The sequence below is a fragment of the Rhineura floridana genome, chromosome 2, assembly GCF_030035675.1.
Source record: "Rhineura floridana isolate rRhiFlo1 chromosome 2, rRhiFlo1.hap2, whole genome shotgun sequence".
Classification (NCBI taxonomy): Eukaryota; Metazoa; Chordata; class Lepidosauria; order Squamata; family Rhineuridae; genus Rhineura; species Rhineura floridana.
The window spans coordinates 92,421,947-92,445,655 of NC_084481.1; the positions used below are offsets into that span (position 1 = coordinate 92,421,947).

At 44.5% G+C, this 23,709-nt stretch overlaps 1 protein-coding gene across 1 annotated transcript; it reads left to right on the forward strand.

Annotated features, from left to right (window-relative positions):
• Positions 1-3,581: 3,581 nt before the first annotated feature.
• On the forward strand, positions 3,582-22,531 carry FEV (FEV transcription factor, ETS family member). The gene is made up of 3 exons (XM_061612996.1): positions 3,582-3,630; positions 4,194-4,268; positions 22,029-22,531. Exons 1-3 carry the CDS (start codon positions 3,582-3,584, stop codon positions 22,529-22,531), a joined length of 627 nt encoding a protein of 208 aa, XP_061468980.1.
• The last annotated feature ends 1,178 nt before the right edge of the window (positions 22,532-23,709 follow it).

The window sequence follows — 23,709 nt, forward strand, 5'->3', positions numbered from 1 at the left end:
GCCTACAAGGCCCCTTCCAACTCTGTGATTTTGTGATTCTATGAAATTCAAGAAAAAGCCAAATGCTAAAGGAAGTTCTGAGAGATACAAGTCAAGCCATCAGAAAGTGTTTGTATATTAATACTGTTACCAGGCCAGATGTGGTGGTAGAGTGGGATAACTGTGCAGAAAAACCAGCTTGCCAACCAAGAAAGACTGGGAAGCAATAAAGAGAGTGGTGTGATATCAAAAGGGCACTACAACCATGAAACTGAAGCTAGCAGCTACCCGAGATCCCAAATTAGTGGGATATGCAAAGGACTACTCAAAATGGAGTATTGTGCAACAGAAGACATGACTGCAGATGCTCTCAAGAAGGCATTGGGCAAAGTCAGACATTGCAAGCTGCAAGACAAGATGAACCTCGTAGGCTGAACCAAACACTTGTTGAGAAAGGGTGTTGGAAGTGGGGCAAGAGCAACTCCTGTTTTGTTCTTTTGTTTATGTTCCAGAAGGGAGATAGAGTTAGCGTCCCTTTCCTTTCTTCTCTTCTTCGACTGTCCAAGAGAGAGGAGACACCTTTGTCTCTGCTCTCTCTCTCCTGAGCCATGAAGGCGACTCCCAAGCCTGAGCGTTGCACCTCCAATTTAGTTAGTTAGAACTAGGTATGCCTTTCTATCTACTATGTATTTCTACAAATAAAGTAGCTTCTCTTATTTTACTAAGTCTTCAGTCTCAGTGATCTCAATGCTTGCTTTCTTAGGTAAACACACACACTGGCACACACGCATTTCAGACCACTTTTCTCTGCTAACAAATATACTAATGTACACAACAACAATCAGTGCCATGGACCTCCAACTTAGTTAGAGGTAGGTAGGTAAGATACATAGATTAGATAGATAGAATTTCTGTGTGAGTAACTTCCAGACAAGGTGGGCTGCTTAACTAAGATTCACACACAAAGCTCACTCTGTGATTGCTGTTAACCTGCACTCTGTAACAGTTTTTTTTTTAAAAAAATAGTGCAAATAAGAAACTGGGAACTAGTAAGCAGCACCATCCACAACTGCAATTAGGGGATCATAATAATGGATTACTTCACAGAGATGTTGTAGGGATTACTGAGATGAATACATATTGAGCATTAAAGAAACCCACAAACCAATTAGTGTTACTCTCTCTCTCTCTCTCTCTCTCTCTCTCTCTCACACACACACACACACACACACACACACACACACACGTTTTGTGCCGCCTTAAAGGCTAACATGTTTATTACAGTGTAATCTTCTGTGGACTAAAGTCTGCTTCATCAAATGCATAGAGTTTTTCTTTGTTGACATTGTAGAGCTACACATGCACAGGGAAAATATATACAGAGAAAATATATACAGAGGAAAAAAATATAATCAGTGAGGCCAAAAGGCCATGAAATGCAAGATGTGCAGTAGGTCTGTAAAGCTCAGTTGTTTGCAAGATACGCTTGTGATGTCCCAGCCTGCACTTGCATTTCATGGTCTTTGGGCTCTATTGATTACATTCCCCAGCTACCCTTCCCTGGACTATGTATTGCTATGGATAAGATTTCAAGCTTCTGAGGAAGTGGACTCTCATTCATGAAAGCTTTGCAGGGGTCCGCAGGCTTCAGGTTTGTGGGAACTACTTTGCTTTCTTGTAGAACTCAGAACCAAGGGTGGGGGAACTTTTTCCATCCAAGGACCACTTTCTAAGCTTTCAAGGGCCACGTGGCGGGTGGGGTCAGACACAAAAGTAGGTGTAGCAACAAATATACATTTTACCTTCGCGCAGTAGGCTAGTTTCTACACACACACACACACACACACACACACACACACACACACACACACACACACACACACACACACACACACGCACACACACACACTATATCCAGACAAGCTAGGGACATTGTTACAGTTCAAGGATTCATTCTAGTCACACAAAAGTACTCCAGGTGTGAAGCAGAACCAGTGAGGGTACGTGGCCTTGGGTGGATTGTGAGGGCCAGGAGGGTCCTATTTGGACCCAGGGCCTGAGGCTCCCTACCCACATACTGTGCCTTGAGGTCCACCAGTTGAGATCAGGTGGCTTAGGAGGGCAGATGCACATCTAGATGAAGGAACAGAGTGCCTCTGAAGCTCAGACAAAACATTTGTTTTCAGTATCACAACTGAGCTCACAGGCCTTTTATACTCCTGGTCCCCCCCCTCCCCGTTTCTTAATTTCAGCATTCAGCAGGGTGACAAGCCCTTTTGCTGCTGCTGTTAAACAACTGGGAAGTCATGAACCCCTTGCAGATCTATGGCAAATCGCAGAGATCTACCAGTAAATCCTAATCTACCTTCTGTCTATCCCTGGCTTATGCCACAATATAGCCATTGCTAGTCTTTAAGGTGCCCCAAGACTTTGCGTTTGCTCTAACTGACTAACACGGTTACTCTGCTAGTAATGCATATATTTTATGAAATGGGCTCTGGCCCACAAAATTTATGCAATCATCATCATCATCTTTAAGATGCAACAGTCTGACACTGGGGAATTCAACAACTGCCACTATTGTTTTAAGTTATTACATATATACAGTTTTGATTTGGTATTGTGATCCAACATGAGTTTTTGAGAGGGAGTGGGGTATACATTTAAATACAACTATTTTAAACTTTTGGGGGGCAGTAGTGGGAAGGGATGGATCGAATGCAACATCTAAATCTTAGATTATATATGTTGTTGGTTTACAATGGGCAGAGCTGATGCGAGCTGTATACGTAAGTAAACGCCTGGATGGCAACAGGCTGGGGAAGGGTGTAGGCATACAGACAGGGCAGGTAAATTAAGAGCTATTATCCATGATAACGAAGTAGAACCTCCACATTTAGAGGCAGTCTACCTCTGAATACCAGATACTGAGGACAAACGTCAGGCAAGGTTGCTTCCTTCTTCCTGCCCTCCTCATGGGCTTACTGAAGGCATCTGGTTAGCTACTGTTGGAAATAAGATGCTGGACTAGATGGGCCTTTGGGCTGATCCAGCAGGGTGCTTTCTATGGCAAGAAGCAGGTGATGGAAGGAATCAGGTCGAATTTCTCCCATACGGTCTCCTCACAGCCAGGCCAGGACGCAGTGGCGGCGACTTTGCTGGAGGGCGAATCGCTTTTAGGTTAAAGACCCATTAGAGGCTCCGTCGGGGCTCGTCTCCTTGTTAGCTCAGAGGCACTGGAGCAGAAGCGCCGCCGAGAGAGGGCCAGGCCAGGCGCTGCCTGTTTGCAAAGAGTTAAGGAGGTGGAAAATGCGACGGTCGCGGCTGCCTCTCTCCATAGAAACGGCGATCTTTAACGGGGGGAACTTTATTAAAGTCCGATAGGGCGATAAGCGCCAGCGCCGCGCCTTTAATTAAAGCGCAGAGGAAATTGCAGGCGCCCGGGCCCTGCGCCCCTCGCAGGTTGCTTGGAGACTGCCCCCCCTCGCCATCCCGCGCCCTGCCTCAACGAGTGGGGATCGTAATACATAACAACAACCATCATCTTCCCCAGGCGAAGGTGATAATACCCCCCGCGGGCGCGGGGTGCGCGCAGAGCTGCCATGAGACGCGGCGCGGCCCGGACCCTGCTGCTCAACATGTACCTGCCAGGTAGGGCGGGGACCACCGACGCCCGGCTGCCCCAACCTGCTTTCTGGGACCCTGGCGCTGCCCAGGGGAGCGCTGGCCCGGGCCATCCCTGCTTTCCACTTGGTGGATCGCTCCCTTTCCTCCAAATCCAGACCCCTGCCCCCATCACCCCCCTTTCTTCTCCTTCCCTTTCCCCTGCCTCTTTCTTCCCCGAAATGCCATTTCTCCTCGCCGCGAATATCTCTCCTTGGCGCTCTTCAGCAGACGCGCAGAGCCTCCTCTCTCGCCTTCCCTATTTAAAGCTGCCCCGACGGCTCCCGTCGGAAGTCGGATTTCCTTTTTCCTGGACGCGTTTCCTGGCTTCATAGCGGCTTGCCGGGAGGGGGGGGCGAGACAGAGCGGCAGAGGCGGGCGACTGGGGGATTTTTGAAATACAACAAGGCTGGTTCTGGAAAAGGAATTGGTGCCCCCCCGTCCCAATTACAGGGAGATTCCTGAGTGGGAACCGGGATCGGTTTGGGTTTGCGCTCATGATTTTTTCCTTCTCTCTCTCTCTCTCTTTCTGGCGCTGATCTTCTTTGCAGACCCCGTTGGGGAAACTTTGTTCAAAGAAGGCAAAAGCCAGGCGTGGGGCTCACTGGGGCCTGGGGTTCAAAAAGGTAAGATCCTCGCTTTCCCTCCTTCCCGGAAAGTTCTCAGAAGGGGGTGGGGTTCTTTCGACATCCTGCGGGGTTGTCAACGGGCGATCAGTTTGTCGGCTTTCTGGAGGGCAAATCTGCGAAACTCCCAAGGAGGGCGTCGGCTCGCGTCTTTTCCCTTCTGCGCCTGAGGCGAAGCCTCGACACACATCACCCAAAGCAGCCTCTCTTCTGAGATATAAGAAGGAGGCCGGTCCGTCCTCTATTCTCCCAGCAACTTTTCTTAAAATTGGGTGGACTTTAAAATAGCAGCAGCCCCAGCAACCAAACCTTAGGTCTGGCTACCGGATTCTTTGCAGAAAGCAACTGCGGCGTGTGTTTAGTCTCTCTTGCAGCTGGACTGCTAAAGCAATCATGTACCCTAGTGAGGGGCGGGTGGCAAACGAGAATCGTGTACAGGGCAGGATGTGATCCTTACTGATAAAATGCTTTGAGCAATCTTGAAGTCCACTGGGTTAGTCGGTTGATTCGTTCCCCTAAAGCCTGTTCCCCTAAAGTTCTTAACGTGTGATCTCTGAACAAACCCCTCAAAAATAATTTAAAAAATCAATTTCCATCCAATGCAATAAAATAAATTGTTTTTATTTATGGGGGTCCATCGCTTTCATCCGATTTTCAAAGAGGTCCGTGACCAAAAAAAAAAAGGATTAAGAGCCAGTGCCCTACAGTACTTCGAGCCCAAAGCCCCAAATAGTGGGGAAAGTATGGGAATCGTGTGAGATATCTGGATTTTCTTGAATAAAAACAGAACACGATTTTGGATATATTTTTTTTTTAAAAAGAAAAGAGTAAGAATCAATATCATCTGCCTTCCCCTGGGCCCATCTTCCTCAGCACTGTCTGCCCTGGGTGGTAGCGGCTCTCCAGGATTCCAGACAGGAATCCAACCCCGAGACCTGCGCCCTCCAAATATTCCCTTCGCTTTCAAGGGAACCGTGCCTAAATGCTTTAAGAGGTAAAACGACGTCCTAACGCGCCCTTTGTCTCCTGAAAAATCTGTGCTGGCTGCTAGAATCCAACTGCGCTGACATTTGCTTGGACTCCAGTGGCCAGCTGGTTGTCACGGAAAGGAAAATCTCCTCCTTGCGGCTCTTCATAGGGGCCACGACAGAGTAGTAAGCTTTGGCGTTGCATAGGACTCTTCGTCGGGCAAGATTTACGACTGTGTCGTTAAAGACCACCGATTGCGATGGGATTAACAACAACCACCTTTCAAGCTTTAGGAGCCTGGTGCAAGACAAGTCCCCCACCAGCCCCCAGCTCTTGTACCTGGAAAGCTTCCTCTTTAAATACTGCGGATGGTACTCAATGCTAGTCCAGCTCAGACGTGACCCACTGACGTTAATAGGCATGACAAACTTAGGTTCATTCATTTAATAGGTTTACTCTGAGCAGAACTTGGTCGAATACAACCCTGTGATTTTAATGGGAAGTTCATCCGGGCAAATGGGGCCCTATTAAATTTCCTTTCAGTGCCCCCCCCAACCGGCACTAAATATTCTCGCCCCACCGCCACCAAGCGCCTGTTTTCTTCTTTGGGAGGTTCCCCAGCAACCAGCCTCGGGGAGGGTGTGGACCTGGGTCCCCGCAGGGACAGCCAGGAAGGAAAAGATTCGAGGGTCCCTTCGGCAGGGAGTTGGGGGCAGGCTTCTCCGTCATTGCATTGAAAGAACCTACGGCTGTTGTCTGGAGCAGGGAATTAGCCGAAAATCCTCTCTGAATATTGCAATATCATGGATGGCCATGGATTTTTCTTTTTAAGCAAATACAAACAAAGCCACAGTCACACTCCCGTGACTTTTCCTTAACGAAATGTTCTGTCCAAATGGAGCGGCCAATAACAACGTGCATTTCCAATGCCATTCGCTTGCTTGAGCCTCGAGTATCTTCAACCTCTCTCCCTACCTACCCATCCATCGCTATTCCAAGCACTTGGGAGGTAAGGAAAAAACAGCCTAGTTAAACCGGAGAATTTGGATTCGATTACCTTTAAATGCAGTAACTACACTGAATTCCCCTGGCTTAAAATATATCTACCCCTGTTTAATTATGTTTCTGGGGTCGGACTACAAGACAGATAGGTAGATAGATTAAAAAAAAACCTGGGGAAAATCTCTAGCACCCCAACCCCGATCCTGCTGCCACGGATCCACGTCTCTCTGCTCGGTCGGTTCCAACTAGGTAAGGAAGAGCATTTTAGCTGAGTTTTGCCATTCCTTTTAGCGGGATCTTAAGCATGTTTAGTCGGAAGTCCCACTGAGTAGAATGGGATTTCACTCCCAACTGGACTACAGCCAAGAAAACCAGTTTAAGAAAAACCCTGTTTACGTGGTGAATATTCATACCATATGGTTTAGGAGCCGGGTGTATGCACTCGGCAGGCGGAGCGCTAGTGGCCTCTGTGTTGCTTGACTCGCTGTTTAGCATAGTTTAGCTGCTGTTGATTATAGCGTTTTCCAGAGCTTGGAAAAGTTACTTTTTTGAACTACAACTCCCATCAGCCCAATCCAGTGCCATGCTTGCTGGGGCTGATGGGAGTTGTAGTTCAAAAAAAGTAACCTTTTCAAGCTCTGCGTTTTCCACGCCCCATTTCCTACGGAATCCCCGTTTCGCAACCGCCAAGGGCAATAACATTACTACATTTATATCCCACGTTTCATCCAATGAGCTCATTGTGTCCCATATAGCTCTCCCTTTCCTCATTTTCGCCTCACAACAATCCTGTGAGGTAGGCTAGGCTGGCCGAGAGAGTGACTGGCCGAAGGTCACCCAGCCAGCTTCTGGCTTGAGTGGGGATTTGAACTCTCCTCTCCCAGGTCCCAGCCCAGCGCTCTAACCATTACATCACACTAGGCGGGGGCTGAACCAGGGGAGAAATTATGAACATTTGCCTTATGGCTTATTGGACGAGGTCATTTATCCGTTTGCCTCCCTCCCCCCTTTAGGATCTAGAGGTCTCGTCCAAAATACACTTGCAAAGGGGCGGGGGATTAGTATTCCCGGGTCTGGGGGAGAAACTGGAGAGAGGAGCAGTAGGGGCTAAGACAGCAAATGTCAAAATCCATACAATATCTGTGTCTGGTGCTGCGGTGCTTCCCTCGACAGATCTCAGCATATCGAGGGTGCACAATCAAGAGCTAGTCTCGAACAGGCCGAGACCCAACTCTGCTCAGAGGGAGTAAAGCAATCTCTCCACATTCAGCCAGCGGGGCCTAACGTGGGAAGAATGTCCGCAGGACAAACACTAAGTAATAACAATGTACATGTAGACAGCGCTGGACAGCGGACAAAATTCTTCACCTACCTTATCTTGTGGGTGTAATACATACAATAGTCTTGCAAGGTAGAGCAATACGATTAGCCCCGTATTTGAAGATGTTATTTATTGCACGGCAGCGTTCTGGGGTGTGTTACATACTACCTATCTTCGATAAAACATATTAAATAGCATTAAAATACCACTTGAATTTTTGAAACCGTCATTCAAATTCAAGTTACTTCCTTGTAGGAGGAACAGCCCCATCTAAAACGACTCATATGCCGAGATGTGGTTGGCTGAGTCGACTGGGGCTTCCTTTCAATCCACCTCCGCCTCCACCTTGTGCATTCTTAGGCTGCAGTCCTCTGCGTACCTACGTTGGAGGACGTTTCGCTGAACTCAGCGGCGCTTACCTCTGAGTAGGCCTGCCTAGGATTGCACTGCAAGTCTACCTTTTTCAACGGGGCTTCCCCTCAGTTAAGTGTGTTTAGGCTTGCCAGGTTTCATAGCGCAATCCTGTGGCTACCCTATTGGGTTCACGGAGATTTGCTTCCAGGGAAGTGGGCATCGGATTGAAGCCTAAGGAATCTGTAAACCGCAGAGGGGCTTCTTAAGGAAAAACAAAACGTAATACATATGAAAGGTATTTATAAATCCCCTTTCTCTGCGGCGAAGGCGGTGTGGAGTAATCACAGGCAGGCAAGGCAAATATATCCGTTTAAAGCAGAAGGAAACCAGAGAGCGGAATTTAAAAGGCAGGCGATAGCTAGGGGGGCCCTCAGCCTGACCTCCCCAGCCAGGGAGTGCCACGATTGGGGCGCTGCGACAGAATATAGTGTTGCTGTGTATTTGTGCTACTAAATTTGTTTAAAGCAGCACAACAGCAGCAGACAGTAACAGCGGATGTTGAAATGTGAGTGTGCCAGCATGTGCTTGTGCATTTACCTAAGAAAGCAGGCTTTTACCCTGCATCAGGATTACTGAGACTTAGTAAAATAAGAAATGCTACTTTATTTATAGAAATACATAGTAGATAGAAAAGGCATACCTAGTTCTAACTAACTAGCTAAGTTGGAGGCATAATGCCCAGGTGTGGGAGTTACCCTCATGGCTAGGAGAGAGAGCAGAGACAAAAGGTGTCTCCTCTCTCCCGGACAGTCGAAGAAGAGAGAAAAGGGCAGAAGGAGGAGGGGCAGGTAAGCTTCCCCAAAGACATAACATTCTAGTAGCCGGAAGGAAGTCAGTCAGAGCATCACAGGTAAAGGTAAACAAGCCTATCCATCTGGAGGACTCTAGCTCTATCTCCCTTCTGGAACACAGACAAAAGAACAAAACAGGAGTTGCTCTTGCCCCACTTCTAACATATCGCATACCAACGGTGGCACGACTCAGTGTTTGTCTCTTATATACGCAATACTATTTTCGCTGCTGAAGGAAGTGTGCTGAAGGTAAGGTTGCCCATTTTTGAGCCTGATGACTTCCCTTTTCAAAAAACACCCCCTTTTTTTTGTAAGCGAGCGAGAGGGGACTTTATCTGGAACTACGACGGGAATCAAGTTTTGCCGACATATTTTCTCCACGAGGTTTTGCTTTGTTTTGCTGTTGCTTGATCCATGGATCTCTCCTGTCCCATCAACTTGCAAAAGGCAACTTCAAATCTGCCATCCTTGGACAGCATGCGTCATGTCCAAAAATCCTTGGGCACAATCGCGATTCGTCCAAAGGGAGGGAAATCTGAAGTCGCATTGATCTCGAGGGCACACTTGCCCGGGAGTACGCTTCATTGACATTAGCGGTGCTTATTTCTGAGTCGGCCTGTTATAGCCTGCGGTGTTAAGATCGCGCAGCCTGATTCTCCGCAGTTGTTCCACTGAGATGAGCAGGGCCTGCAGTCCTTTAGAAATGCTTAACTTTGGCTGGATCGTGCTCGTTGCGTTTCTATATAGGGGGTAGTGGCGATACACACGCACCTGCGTGCATAAAACAACGCGCATTTATAAGTACACGCACTTTTGGTAAGAGAACAATCTAGACATCTGACACGTGTTGGAAACGAAGGGCGGTCTTCTTTTGTTTCTCAGTGTCCGATTTCGAGACCATCACCTCCCTTCTCAAAGCGCCTATCCTTGCAGCTGTTATATAGGCTGGTAGGCGTGCGCCCTCCCCGAAGAATAAAAATGGATAGGCTTCAAAAAGCCAACAACGACTCGGTTCAAACTTCGGCAGGTTGCAAAGCGCCAGCACTGCGAGGAGAAGGGCGCATAGGAGTCTCCTTCCTAGGAGAATCGCCACCGAGCAGCCGCGCAGCGCCCGGCGTTCCTTTGTGCCGCCGGCTACTAGCCATTGCTGCTGTATGCCGGTGGCTGCCGAAGGGTAAGGCAGATCGGCATTGCGGTTTCCACTCCAGCAAAGCACACTTTTCTTGCTTGGGCATGGAAAGGATTCCGACAAAGCCTTCTCCTTCCAGATTTCACTGATCGGACTTCAAATGGTGAGCAGGGCTGGAAAACCTGTGGCCCTCCAGATGTTGGTAGTCTCTAGCTTCCATGACTGGCCACCCAAGCTGTGGCTGAGGGGAGTCCGACAACCAGTAGAGGACTACAGGCTCCCTATTCCCTGATCTCGCTGTTTTCTCCCTTTGGCGGCTTAAGGGACATTTCATAGTGGGCAACTGATCTTCCCAGTAATAAGAAATACTGAATATTTCAACTGTGCCTAATCGGATTAAAATGACCAGCACTTTCACTTCAAATTGTGGCACTTTGAAGATTAACTGGTTTTATTATACCGTTAAGCTTTCAGGGACTAGAGTCCACTCAGCATCTGATGGAGTGGACTGGAGGCCATGAAAATTTATGCCACAATAAAATGTGTTAGTGTGATAGCCAATGTTAGTCATACTTGGAGTGGATCCACTGAAATCAGTGGTCCATTGATTTCAGTTATGACTAACCTTGGATATCTCAGTTAGGGATTCCAGATGCTACAAGACTCTTTGTTGATGTTGTTGCAACATGCAGGGCTACCTCTCTGGAAACTTTTCATCTTATATCTATAGTCTGCCTTACACATGCAGCAAAATAAGGTGCCCGGGGGCAGGTGAGGAATGTCATTTAAAAAAAATTGATCCCCTAAGGAAAAAACAAGCAAGAAGGAAAAAAAATTTTTTTTACAAGTAAGAAGTCAGCATCTCAGGGAGAAAAGTTCTAGCCCAGTCACCCCCTGCTGTGCTAGTTTTCTGCTTGCAAGGTGGGTGGAGGTGTCTGTCTGTTTGTTTGCTAAGGGAATATTAAGAAATGTGATTTTTCTACTTGGAATCTGAAGTTGCTACAGTCTGTTCTACCATTACTCATTCTACCACCTCATTTGGTTGTAGGCATAGAGCAAGCCTCTCTATCTATAATCAAAAACTGAAAGTTTATTTTCATTGATTAAAATTGGAGGTTATTTCATTACCCGTTTGTTCAGGACAGCAACATCAGGAGGACTTGCATGTGTGAAACTGCTAGCCCTTGTCAAACACTGAACGTTTTATGTCACCTAATAACACTCTAAGCAGCACACTTCAGTGGGGACCATTCACATGATCACCTCTTATTGTCGCAGAAGAAGATAAAAATATGTATATAGACAGGGCAAAACCAATAAAAACAGTTGGGTTTTAAAAAGATATGCCATAATCGTACGCCAACAGGAGTAGGTTCAGATATATTTAATATGTATATTGCAACCAATACCTAGAAACAGGGAAAGCATTGGTTTTGTTTTATTGTTCAGTTGGTAACCTTTGTTCAGACTAAACAATTTCTGAGTTTTACTAGTAGTAAATGAAAGCATCCAGTTGTAGATTTTCTTGGGATTAAAAAAACAAAAGAAAAAGAGTACCCTAATTAGCAAGAAGCAACACAAAGGGTATACCATGCTACGTAAACCACAATGGTCTATGCTGCTTTGTTTGTAAATAATTAGTGACAAAAGACTTACAGAGTAAGGCTGTGATGCTCATTGCACGGTTACTTGGGGCATTAATCCTGGGATGCTTCCAGATGGGGACTTAATATTACAAACAAGTAATTCAGTTATTGCAAGTGGTGATGGGGAATAACAGGGTTTTCGAACACCAGATTTTTCAGGGAAAGGGTTAATCCAGATTAAAAGGGAGGGTGTAATATGAGTTGGCATTTTGATGCCAGTGATGTCATGTGGATGCTACAGAAAACTGCATGTGTGAGGAGCACCAATCTCACAATATGTATTCATCTGGAAGAACCCCATCTCAAATAAAAGTGTATGGATATGAAATGTGGATGTATTCACTTGCCAGGGCATCTCCACATGTAAAATAGAGGCATTTTTAACAGTTGGCCTGTTAAAGCGGGTCTGTTTCATAACTACAATGAACTACTATTTCCACTGTCAAAGTCCCTTTTATATAATCAGAAATTTCCAACCAGCTCATTTCAAGAAGTGTCATGTTATGCGCTCATAATGCCACCTTCCACGACAACCTTGTTAGCAGAATTATATTTTAGATCAGCAGCAGCAGTGCGGGCTGAGAGAGTGCGTGCCTGTAAAGGAGCAGACTTTCCCTCTGCTACAATCACTGAGGCTTCAGACTTGGTAAAAGCTTACTTTATTGAAAGAAATACATAATAGATAGGAAAGGGATTCTAATCTAACCAAGTACAGTAGCTACATTGGAGGTGCAAGGACGGGACGTGCGTGATCTTTGCCCTCATGCTACAGGTGAGAGAGACAAAGCATCTCTCTCCAAGAGATAGGAAAGAAGCAGAAAGGAGAGTTGGAAGGTGTGGTCAGCATCCCTAACAGGTATCAGTTTACAGGAAGAAATATTAGCAGATGAGCAAAAGACAGGTACAGCCTAGCAACTTGGAGGACTCCTCATTCTCCCTTCAAACATGCAAACCCAAATTGAGGTGCATTCCCACAATTCCAACAAACCCGATAACATTTATCAGATTTCTACTTAAGAAGAAGAGCTCTGTTGGATTTAACCAAAAGCCTATCCAGTTCAACACCCTGTTTTCTGTCAGAGAGTAGCGATAATGGAAATGGAGATTTCTGAGTGAGCCTATATGTGTGTTTGAATCTTTGCTAAAGATTATACCTTCCCTGCAAATTAGACAGAGACTTTAAGCTTTAAAATAAGAAATAACTACTTTATTCTGGAAGTACATGCTTGATAGGAAAGAGTCCTAACTAACTAGCTAAGTTGGAGAAGCAAACACTAAGCCTAGCGTTTGCCCTCATACTTGAGGAGAGGGAGAGACAAAGAGAATATGTCTGCTCTCCTTCTCAAGAGATAGAAGAAAAAGGAAGAAGGAGATGTGGTCAACATTCTCTGCATATCAGTCTAGCAGGAAGGAAGAGACAGCAGGAGATGAAAGGACAGGTATAGCCTAGCAATCAGGAGGTCTCCTCTCTAGCCTCAACCCACAAGTTGGAGTTGAACCACATATTCCAACATTTTCTACAGTAGTCAGTCAGATGCCTCTGGAAAGTCCGCATGCAGGACACAAGGGCAACACTCTTCCCTGTTCCCCAGCGACTGGTTTTCAGAAGAATACCACCTCTGAATTCTAAAGGAGGGATGGGGAACCTTTGGCCTTCTAGCTGCTGCTGAACTGCAACTCCCACCAGCCCCAGCAAGCATGGCCAATGGCCAGGAATGATGGGAGTTGCAGTTCAACAACATCTGAAGGGCTAAAGGTTCCTCACACCTGTTCTAAAGCATGGATGGCGAATCTGTGGCCCTCCGGCTGGTGCTGGATTCCAACTCCCATCATCCCTGACAATTGGCCATGCTGGTTGGGGCTCATGGGAGATGGAATTCAACAACATCTAGAGGGCTACAGGTTAGCCACGCTTGCTCTAAAAGGTTACTAAAAATGAGAGAGTGATTCCTCAGACTTACTTGTAGGGCCAAAACAGAATGCTGAAAGAGAGGTGCTTGATTTATTATTCATTCGGTCTCAAGTCTGAGAGGTTCCCCGGCTGAATGTCCATTTGAGGTTCCCCCTCTTCTCACTGCAGTCTGTATCAAAGGCATTTCCCCCCTAGCTAAAATGTACTGGTTGTCAGCGTGGATCTGATCCACTCTCCTTGTCTGGGTCTGGAGCAATTGCTGTCATTGCCTTCTCCATTAAAAAAGGCTTTGAACCCACCTCATCTCAAAGACTCAGGGAGATTATGCTAATCACAACATTCCTTGATAAATCAGTTAAACTTCTTCTTGCCCGATCCCATAAAAAGCATATTTGAATAATGTCCAGAAAGGTTAAGAGGAGAATTCTTGATGTATACAAAAAACAGTTCCTAGCTAGGGATAAAATATATGCTTTAAAGATTGTATCTAAAGATGACCATATTTGTGAAGTGACATAGCTGGTCACCATCACTGCCACATTTGCTTTCCCTCATAATTGTGAATGGGTTCCCGTGACCTAAAACAAAGGAAATTATGGTCTGCCATTGGGAGCGATCCCCTAATTTGGGGATCACTGCTTGCTGGGAGGGCCACACATTGATGTTCCACATTGCAGGACCTCTGCTTTGTCACATTGAAATAAATAGCTCCCATTAACTTCTGTGGATAAAGAACAGTATTTGGTTTGTACATTGCATTTATATATTTTTCATTCATTCATTCATTCATTCATTGCACATGTATCCCACTTTCCTCCAAGGAATTCAAGGTGGCATACATGCTTTTCCCCCTCCCCATTTTATTCTCACAACAACCCTGTGAAGTAAGGTAAGCTGAGAAATAGTGACTGGTTAAAGGTTGCCCAGTGAGCTTCATGTGGGGATTTGAACTCTGGACTCCTCTGTTTTACTCTGATGCTTATTCTAATCACTATGCCTTGCTAACTGTCAGGTGTTGTGGTGTGTGTAAGAGAGGAGGGGAAACCTCCCAGTGTTAAGGAATGAGGGAAGTTCTAATTCCTCACCCAACCAGACAACATCTTCAAGGTTGGCTCATTTACTTTTGTTATGTAAATTTGTATAGATATTAGCAGAGATAGTCAACGGTCTGAGATGCGTGTGTGCCAGTATGTGTGTTTACCTAAATAGCAGGCTTTTACCCTGCATTGAGATCACTGAGACTTAAGACTTAGTAAAATAAGAAAAGCTACTTTATTTATAGAAATACATAGCAGATAGGAAAGGCATACATAGTTCTAACTAAGTTGGAGGCGCAACTCCCAGGTTTGGGAGTCGCCCTCATTGCTCAGGAGAGAGAGAGCAGAGACAAAGGTGTCTCCTCTCTCTCTGACAGTCGAAGAAGAGAAGAGGGGAAGGGCGGAAGGAGGAGGGGCAGATAAGCTTCCCTAAGACATATCAGTCTGCAAGGGAAGGAAGTCAGTCAGAGCATCACAGGTAAAGGTAATCAAGCCTAGCCATCTGGAGGACGCTAACTCTATCTCTCTTCTAGAACATAAACAAAAGAACAAAGCAGGAGTTGCTCTTGCCCCACTTCCAACAACTTTGTCCCACAAGGGTCAATGGAAGTTGCCTCTTTCTATGGGAGAATTGTGCAGGAGTGGGAGGAAAGGGGCATATCCTGGGAGCCCAGCATGACCAAAGGACTTTATTTATTTTTTTCATTTACAAATCACTTCCCATGAGGCATCACAAAGCGATCTACATTACAACAACACATATAAAGCAGTTACACACATAAAAACAGTTTAAATAATTGCATATGTAAAAATAATTATAAATATACAAACTGGTTAAAAGAAGAGCACAAACATAAAATCAATTCAAATCCAAGTCAGATACCAAGTAAGATAAAGATTTTAGAAGGCTTTGTTGAAAGAGACTTTAGTAGATCCTGAAAAAAAGAATAAACTGAATAATGTAATAATTTGATTCAGAATTATATAGTTAATAATAATTCTTAAAAAACTGAAGCTGTGCTAACAGAAAGTAGAGACCACAGACACACAGTGCTCCTTCCCAGGGGGTTTATATCTGTAGCACAGACAGAACAAAGGCAAGAGGGATGGCAAGGTGAAGCAGCAAGTTTTAAACTCTTCTTGTTGTGCTTTAACACCAAACGTTCTGTGTCTTGTTTATTTAGCAAGATTTATATAATAAAAATTATAAGCAGTTTACGTAAAATGGTGTATTCAGTAAAAAAAAAAAAAGCAATACAAACAGGAAACTTAACAAAATTATTAAAATATAGATAAAAATCAACTGTTTTCAAAACAAATGTACATAATAATAGTATACGTCTGGGTAAGCTTGCCTACTTTGTACACTGCGTGGAGAGGCTTTTTTATCAAGTGGTTTATACATTTTCTAAAAACAAACAAACAAAACTGAGCAGTGTCAAAAACAGTACAACAAAGGCATCTCCTCAATTTTAATAGGCTTGGAGTTCCAGAGAATAAGTGCTGCCTCACTAAAAGATTTATTTCTCTTAAGTGCAGAATGAAAACGATGTGGCACTTTTGTACTATTCTCTATTGTCAATAGCCAGCATCAATTTCCTGGTATACAAGGCATAGATTTTTTTTTACATTTAAGCAATATACACATTAAATAAAAAAATAAAGAAATATTTAAGTGTAATGGCAGTGAAATAAAATGGTTCTTTTAGGATTAGAGGCAGCCACCATGGTGCTCTTCAAATATTTCGGATTACAAATTGCATCAGCCTCAGACAGCATGGCCTATAGTTAAGGAAGTTGGGAATTGTAGTCCAATAACATCTGGAGGACACCATGTTGGCTACTCCTGCATTGGATTATGACCCATTTGGAAAATTATAGCTTTCACTCCTCTGAGTGTCACTGACCAGAGGATTTCATGTGCAAACCCCACTCAAGTAAATGGTAAATATTGGGGGGGGGAGAGGCTCAATATGGAACTTGCTATCTCTAAAAAGCCCAGATATATCTTCTAGAAAGAAAGCCCAATGTTTTTAATTGGCCATGGAGTGAAGGCTGTTCTCAACAGAAGGCTTCAGAATGCCCATCTCCTCTGGACCACAAGCAATGCAGAGAAAAGGGTGCTGGGTGCATGCAGTTCCCAGGGTGTGTGAATACAGTACCCACTGATGGATCAGTTCAAAGGGGTTCATTGCCCAAGGGATGACTGGCCGTGCCAGCTTTGACAGTACTGCAAGTGAGAATCTGGAAGCCTTGCAGTCTGGAAGCAATGCAATCTAGTGTTTAGAACCTTGATGTTCCTACATAGGCTGCTAGGAAGAATGAGAATTAATGTTCATGGCCACAGCCCCATACAGAGGCAGGATTAAATACATTGGTTTCCATAAGCTAAAGGATGTGTTATAACTTATGCACATTGTGACTTGCCTGTATTATAATCTACTGCTTTTTAAACTGTTGAGTATCACTTTAGAATACAATTAAGAAGATGAGAGAGACAGGGAGGGAGAGATTACTCCTGAGTTTTTAAAGATGAAGCTAGTATGAAAATTGGGGCTGTCAAACAAATGAAAGACTATTTAGTTGTTTAACAATGTGTCTTTTAACAATTAATTGATTGTATTTAAATACATTCTAATCTTGATTACTGAAATAATATATTGAAAGGGAAACTGATTATATATATTTGCATATCACAAAACATTCAGTTTAGATGCATTTTTGAGGGGCAAACTATAGCTGAGTGATAGAAAACATGCTCTGCATGCAGAAGGCCCCAGGCTCAGTCTCCATGTGTTTTTTTATTTATTTACTTTCATTACATTTATATCCTGCCTTTCCCCCCCATGGAACCTAAGGTGGCATACGTGTGGTTCCCAGATGGTCTTCCATCCAGGCACTGACCAGATCCAGATGGGCTTAGCTTCAGCAAGGTGGTGGCCTTATGTACCTTCAAACCATACTCAGGGACTTGTAGGACTAGGAGAAGGTCTGGGCTGAAATTTGAAACTTTGTAATACCTCTGCCTGTTATTGCTACTGTCCTAGATGGACCAATGATCTGACTCAGTATAAGGCAGCTTCTAAACTACCTTACATACCAATACATGCAACCACACGGGCTGTCTTTGAAATGAACAGCTAGCTTGAGCAGCTGTTAAGAATAGCCCTGAGCAGAGGAGAGTGGGGAACTGTTTCCACACCAAACATTTCTCCAGTAAAGCCCACCCCTGCCTTTTCTCCCAAGGAACCCTGTAGGGAAAAGGTGGGGGGAGTGGGGGGTTAGGGGGAAACTGTTATGGAAATATGCAGAGTAACTCAGCGGTCTGAGCTGAGTCTGTAGCTCTCATGGTCCTCTCATGGTCCTCTCATGGTTGTTCGTTGTATGTATCCTACTTCCATTGAAGTAGGTGCTGGATGTGCATCCTTCAGTCCTAGACTCTTGAGAAGGTCTTGGATCCTTTGTCTTTGACTCAGCAAGAAGGATCCATCATCTTCTCTTTCCATTTGTATTCCAAGGTAGTGAGTGACATCACGTAGGCACTTCACTTCAACCTCCTTGATCAGATGATTCACTAGTTGTTGCTTGTCCAGTGGGTCTTGATAAGCCAACAGTAGATCATCAACATAAATCAGTAAGTAAGTCCATCTGTTGTTCCTGAATCTGCTGTACAGACATGGCTCTGCTCTGCCTTGTACAAAGCCTTTTTTCAAGAGCATTTTGCTCAGTTTCTCATTCCCAGCTCTGATAGCCTGTTTAAGTTCATAGATGGATTTTTGAAGTTTACTCACTAGGGTTTCTTTTCCTGGAACTTCAAACCCTGGTGGTTGTTGCATGTAGATTTCCTCTCCTATTTCTCCATGCAAGAATGCTGTTTTTATATCCATGTGCTCCACATGCATTTTCTTGTTAGCAGCAACACTCAGAAGAGTTCTGAGGGTCGTGTGTTTGACTACAGGAGCAAATGTTTGATAGTAGTCTTGTTCATACTTTTGAGAGTATCCTTTGGCTACTAGTCTTGCCTTGTATCTCAATGTTTCCTTCAGCATCCGGCTTTTTCATGAATATCTACTTGCAGCCTACAGCTTTTCTTCCTTGAGGAAGGTTTTATTCATGTGTAGAGGTTCGAGGTCTTTTTTGGCTGCCTCACCTCTCAGCCTTGGCTTTGGGTAAAGCTTCAATCTCTTTCCAGGTCTCTGGCTCTGGAAGTTCATCTCTCACAATGTAAGCAAGTCTGTCTGGTAGTACATCTTTGTTGGTGCGTTCAGAGCATCTGGGTGCAGGCGCTTCCGCTGCCCCTTCTCCACAGTGCCTATTACCTGACAACAGTAAACATCTCCTGATGCTGTGATTACATTCTGTGTATGGGGGGCTAAACTTCTTAAACAGATTTTTATTATTTATTAAAAATATGCTGTTGCCCCAGTATCAACTAAAAATCTGGTTTTATAATCATCATTCTTTCCAACAGATACATGGTAACTGGAATGCTTCACTTTAGTTTGGGTATTTGTTTTCCTTTCAGCTTGCTTCTTTTTAAAATCAACTCTTTCTCCTCTCTCCCTTCTAGTACGATCTCTTTGAAGGTGATTAGGAGATTTGCATTTGAAGCATTTGTTTGTTTATCTGTGCCCTGCTGTGGCTTCAGGGCATGACTCATCTCTCTATCCTGCCTTTGATTGCTGTTTCTGCCCACAGTAAAATTTGCTTTATTTTCTTTATAGTCCTGATCTTTAAGATATGTCATCATCTGATCCAAATTCTGATCTGTCTTTTCTAGTATGCAAGCGGTGATATGATAATGTTCATTTAGAGAGGCCAGTAGTATAGTTTTCTGCAAATCCTCATCTAAAGACTTTCCACAACTTTCTAATTCTCAGAGCAGATTTATAATCTCTCCAGATGTTGATTGAGATTATCTGTATTAGATTGTCTCAGCAAGTACAGTGACTTATAGAGAAACATCACATGATTTTCAGATTTTCTGTGATACACTTTTTCAAGCTTTCCCCATATTTCCATTTCTACAGTCCATGCAAACATTTAGTGCCTCATCTGATAAAGCAGAAATAAGAAGAGACTTAACCTTGGCATGCTTGCACTTCCAGGATGCAGTGGCTGCTTGATCCACTGCTGAGGGTTCAAGATCACTCAGGACTCCATGCAAATCCAAATGGCATAATTGTCTTTCTCTAGCCTTGGGATGCTTGTCTTGCGTTGATTCTTCAGCCATGGTATCTTATCTTTTGTTCTGCTTTTCTTTCTTTAACCTAAAGTCTCCTTGTGATCTCTTTTGTAAATCACACTCAGTACTTAGCCTTTTTACCTTTCAGGCACAACTCACAATTCAATTTAGCTTACTGGGTGCATTAACCTTTTGTTATGGAAATATGCAGAGATAGCGTCTAAGCTGCGTGTGTGCCAGTATGTGTATTTATCTAAATAGCAGGCTTTTACCCTGCATTTAGATCACTGAGACTTAAGAAATGTGAGGAGGATCTTGGAATTGTCGTTGATCACAAGCTGAATATGAGCCAACAGTGTGATGTGGCTGCAATAAAGGCAAATGCTATATTAGGCTGCATTAACAGAAGTATAGTTTCAAAATCACGTGAAGTATTAGTTCTCCTCTATTCAGCACTGGTTAGGCCTCATCTTGAGTACTGCATCCAGTTCTGGTCTCCACACTTCAAGAAGGATGCAGAGAAACTGGAATAGATTCAGAGTAGGGCAACAAGGATGATCAGGGGACTGGAAACAAAGCCCTATGAGGAGAGACTGAAAGAACTGGGCATGTTTAGCCTGGAGAAGAGAAGACTGAGGGGAGATATGATAGCACTCTTCAAGTACATGAAAGGTTGTCACACAGAGGAGGGCCGGGATCTCTTCTCAATCATCCCAGAGTGCAGGACACAAAATAATGGGCTCAAGTTGCAGGAAGCCAGATTTCGACTGGACATCAGGAAAAACTTCTTAACTGTTACAGCCATATGACAATGGAACCAATTACCTAGAGAGGTAGTGGGCTCTCTGACACTGGAGGCATTCAAGAGGCAGCTGGACAGCGATCTGTTGGGAATGCTTTGATTTGGATTCCTGCATTGAGCAGGGGGTTGGACTTGATGGCCTTATAGACCCCTTCCAACTCTACTATTCTATGATTCTATGAATCATTCTATGATTCTATGACTTAGTAAAATAAGAAAAAGCTACTTTATTTATAGAAATATATAGTAGATAGGAAAGGCATACCTAGTTCTAACTAACTAAGTTGGAGGCACAATGCCCAGACTTGGGTATTGCCCTCATGGCTCAGGAGCGACAATAAAGACAAAGATGTCTCCTTTCTCCTCAGACAGGACAGTCAAAGAAGAAAAAACAAAGGAAGGAAGGGCAAATAAGCTTCCCTGAGCATATCAGTCTACAACAGAAGGAAATTAGGTACAGTAGAGCACAGGCAAAGGTAGGCAAGCCTAGCCATCTGGAGGACTCTAACTCTATCTTCCTTATGGAATACAAACAAAAGAACCCAAACAGGAGTTGCTGTTGCCCCACTTCCAACAGAAACCAGCTGGTGGGGAAAGGGTTAAATACTCCTTTTCTCTCCCCCCCAGTTCTCAGCTCAGAAAAAAACAAACTAATATCCCCCTTTATTCTCAATTTTCCTAATTAAAATTAGAATTGGCCCATCTAATTAATAAACTAAAGTTTATTAAAGCGTAACATGCTAGTAATAATCTCAGTACAGAAGTACATTCATAGAACATTTTTTAAAATCCTCAAAATTCTTTATAATCTTCATTTCAGTTACTGATGCAAATATTTAGGGTAGGGGGATGATGGTCAGAGAAGTTCAACATGGAATTATCCTGCATTCCTACATTCTATTCCAGAATAGAGCAAAAATAGGAAATGAAAGCCACTTTTCCTATTTCTTCCAAGTCATCTGGTTCAATCCTGTCTCCTGGAAGAAGGGATGGTAATGCTGATGCCGTTGATTTGAACTTCATTTAAGGAAGGCAGAGCAGCCTATGGAGAGACAAAACACTTCGCACTCACCCTTAGAAGCGAAGGCAGTATGTTCTCCTCCTACAGCCCAGCCTAAGTGTGGTGCAGTACTTCCCAATGGCCTCATGAGATCTGTAAGGAAAGCGGGTATGAAGTGTGCAGTTTGCATGCAAGCCTGTGGTTCACAAGCAGTCCTGACACCTCTTTTAGGGTCTTTTGACACTGAGACCTGAAAACACTCCAGAATTTGGCACTTCAAGGGCAGACTACAAAGATAAATCAAAAGTAAATTTTATTGTACCAAACGGGGATTAGGGTGGTGCTCATCTTTTAGTGGGATAGGTAGGACTTGTCCTTATTAATATGTTCCAACAACTTCTGGAGGGCACTAAGTTGGCTACCCCAAGATTAGACAATTCTGGCTAGAGGAATGAATCGGACAGTACAGAGCAGTTTCAAATGTTAATGTGGGGTGGGAGGACGGCCCATTAAAGGATGGCCTTCCTAATTGCCACTCTTCTGGCTTTTCAGGCAGTGGTCAGATCCAGTTGTGGCAATTTCTGCTGGAACTCCTTTCGGACCGTGCCAACCTCAACTGCATCGCCTGGGAGGGCACCAATGGCGAGTTCAAACTCCTGGATCCCGATGAGGTGGCCCGGCGCTGGGGTGAGCGCAAGAGCAAGCCCAACATGAACTATGACAAGCTGAGCCGGGCGCTGCGCTATTACTATGACAAGAACATCATGACCAAGGTCCACGGCAAACGCTACGCCTACAAGTTCGACTTCCAGGGTCTGGCCCAGGTCTGCCAGCCAGCAACGCCTGACCATACCCTCTACAAATTCCAGGCACCCCTGCCCTTCTCTGGCATTTCCAAACTCAACATTATGGCCTCAGGGGTGACCCCAACCAGCTTCTCCTATTGGCCAGGTTCTACCCCCACCCTGTACCCCAGCCATGGCTTGCAGCCTTCAGCACCCTTCAGTACCATGGCAACCTCCCACATCAACAACATGAACAGCCACTACCACTAGGCCTATCATGGCTGCAGGGCAAGGGGAGGGATGGGAAGAGGAGGGATGGCCCTCTGCTTTCATCTTAAGACACTTCTAGTTTGACCAAGGAGACATTGTGTGCAGTAGGGAGGGACACTTTATTGAGATGACATAGTGAAATGGGCTGGATCTCAGCAAAGGAGCTGGATGACCCAGGGAACATTTTTGGGAGGCGAAGGTCCCTCCTCATTGAATACAGAGCCCTTCAGTTCACAGGGAACATTTTCAGCAATGCCCCCAGTTTCTCCATTTTAAGAAAAAAACCCCATTCCCAATATATTGAAATGGCTTCAGAACTCTGTGCTTGTAACCTTCGAAGTCTCATCATGGACAAGTGCTGAGACTGGCAAGGTCCTGGTTCAGCAATACACAAACAACCGCACATTCTGAGGGATTAATGATGGAGTTGAGATAGATTTTCAGGCACAGAGTTAGCAACCCTGGTGAGGTGGAGAAACCTCTCTTCCCCAAAATGCAGACAATGTGAACATTCACCTTCCGCCTCCCCCAAATCCTGCTGGCCACCAAGCCACTGCTTCTGTGGTGCCATTTTCCCTCCCTCAGCTGTCTTCAGATTTCCTGGATTAGGAACATAGGTAATCCCACCCAGTGGTGACTGGTGGGTCCAATGTCAGTGGGGCAGTCAATCTGCTCCAAAACCCAGAGTGGATTCACTGCCCCACTGAGGTCAGACCCACCAGCCTCTACTGATCCCACCCTATCAGGAATCAAACTGTGAACACAATGACATCACACAGCTATGCATCCAGGCAGATTTAGCTGGGTGATGATGTCAAGTGAGGCCAGTTATCATTAGCATTAGTATTAGCATTTATTGCCTGCCCTTCACCCAGAGGTCCTAGGGCAGGTTATAACAATCTTAAAATACAGTGTTAAAAGCAACCAGAATCATCAGCTGAAATGAGTAACTCAACATTTTCACAAGAAGTGTTTAAAAAGGGTGTCTGTTAAAAAAAAGAACACTGCCGAAAATGCTGATGAAACCAAGTAATTAGTCTTGGCTCAGCCCTACTCAAAATGCGATTCAAGATATGCTTGTTTAACCTACTAAAATTAATATTCAAAGAGGAGGACTCCAATATTTAAAAAGATGTGACATGATATTTCCCCAAGGACTGTAGATAGCTCCATTTTGA

Bases quoted from the DNA above. Each gene is read 5' to 3' on its own strand.
- FEV (XM_061612996.1), top strand. From the start codon at position 3,582: ATGAGACGCGGCGCGGCCCGGACCCTGCTGCTCAACATGTACCTGCCA. The intron at 3,631-4,193 runs GTAGGGCGGGGA...TCTTCTTTGCAG, and splicing joins GCTCAACATGTACCTGCCAG to ACCCCGTTGGGGAAACTTTG. The intron at 4,269-22,028 runs GTAAGATCCTCG...CTGGCTTTTCAG, and splicing joins GGGGCCTGGGGTTCAAAAAG to GCAGTGGTCAGATCCAGTTG.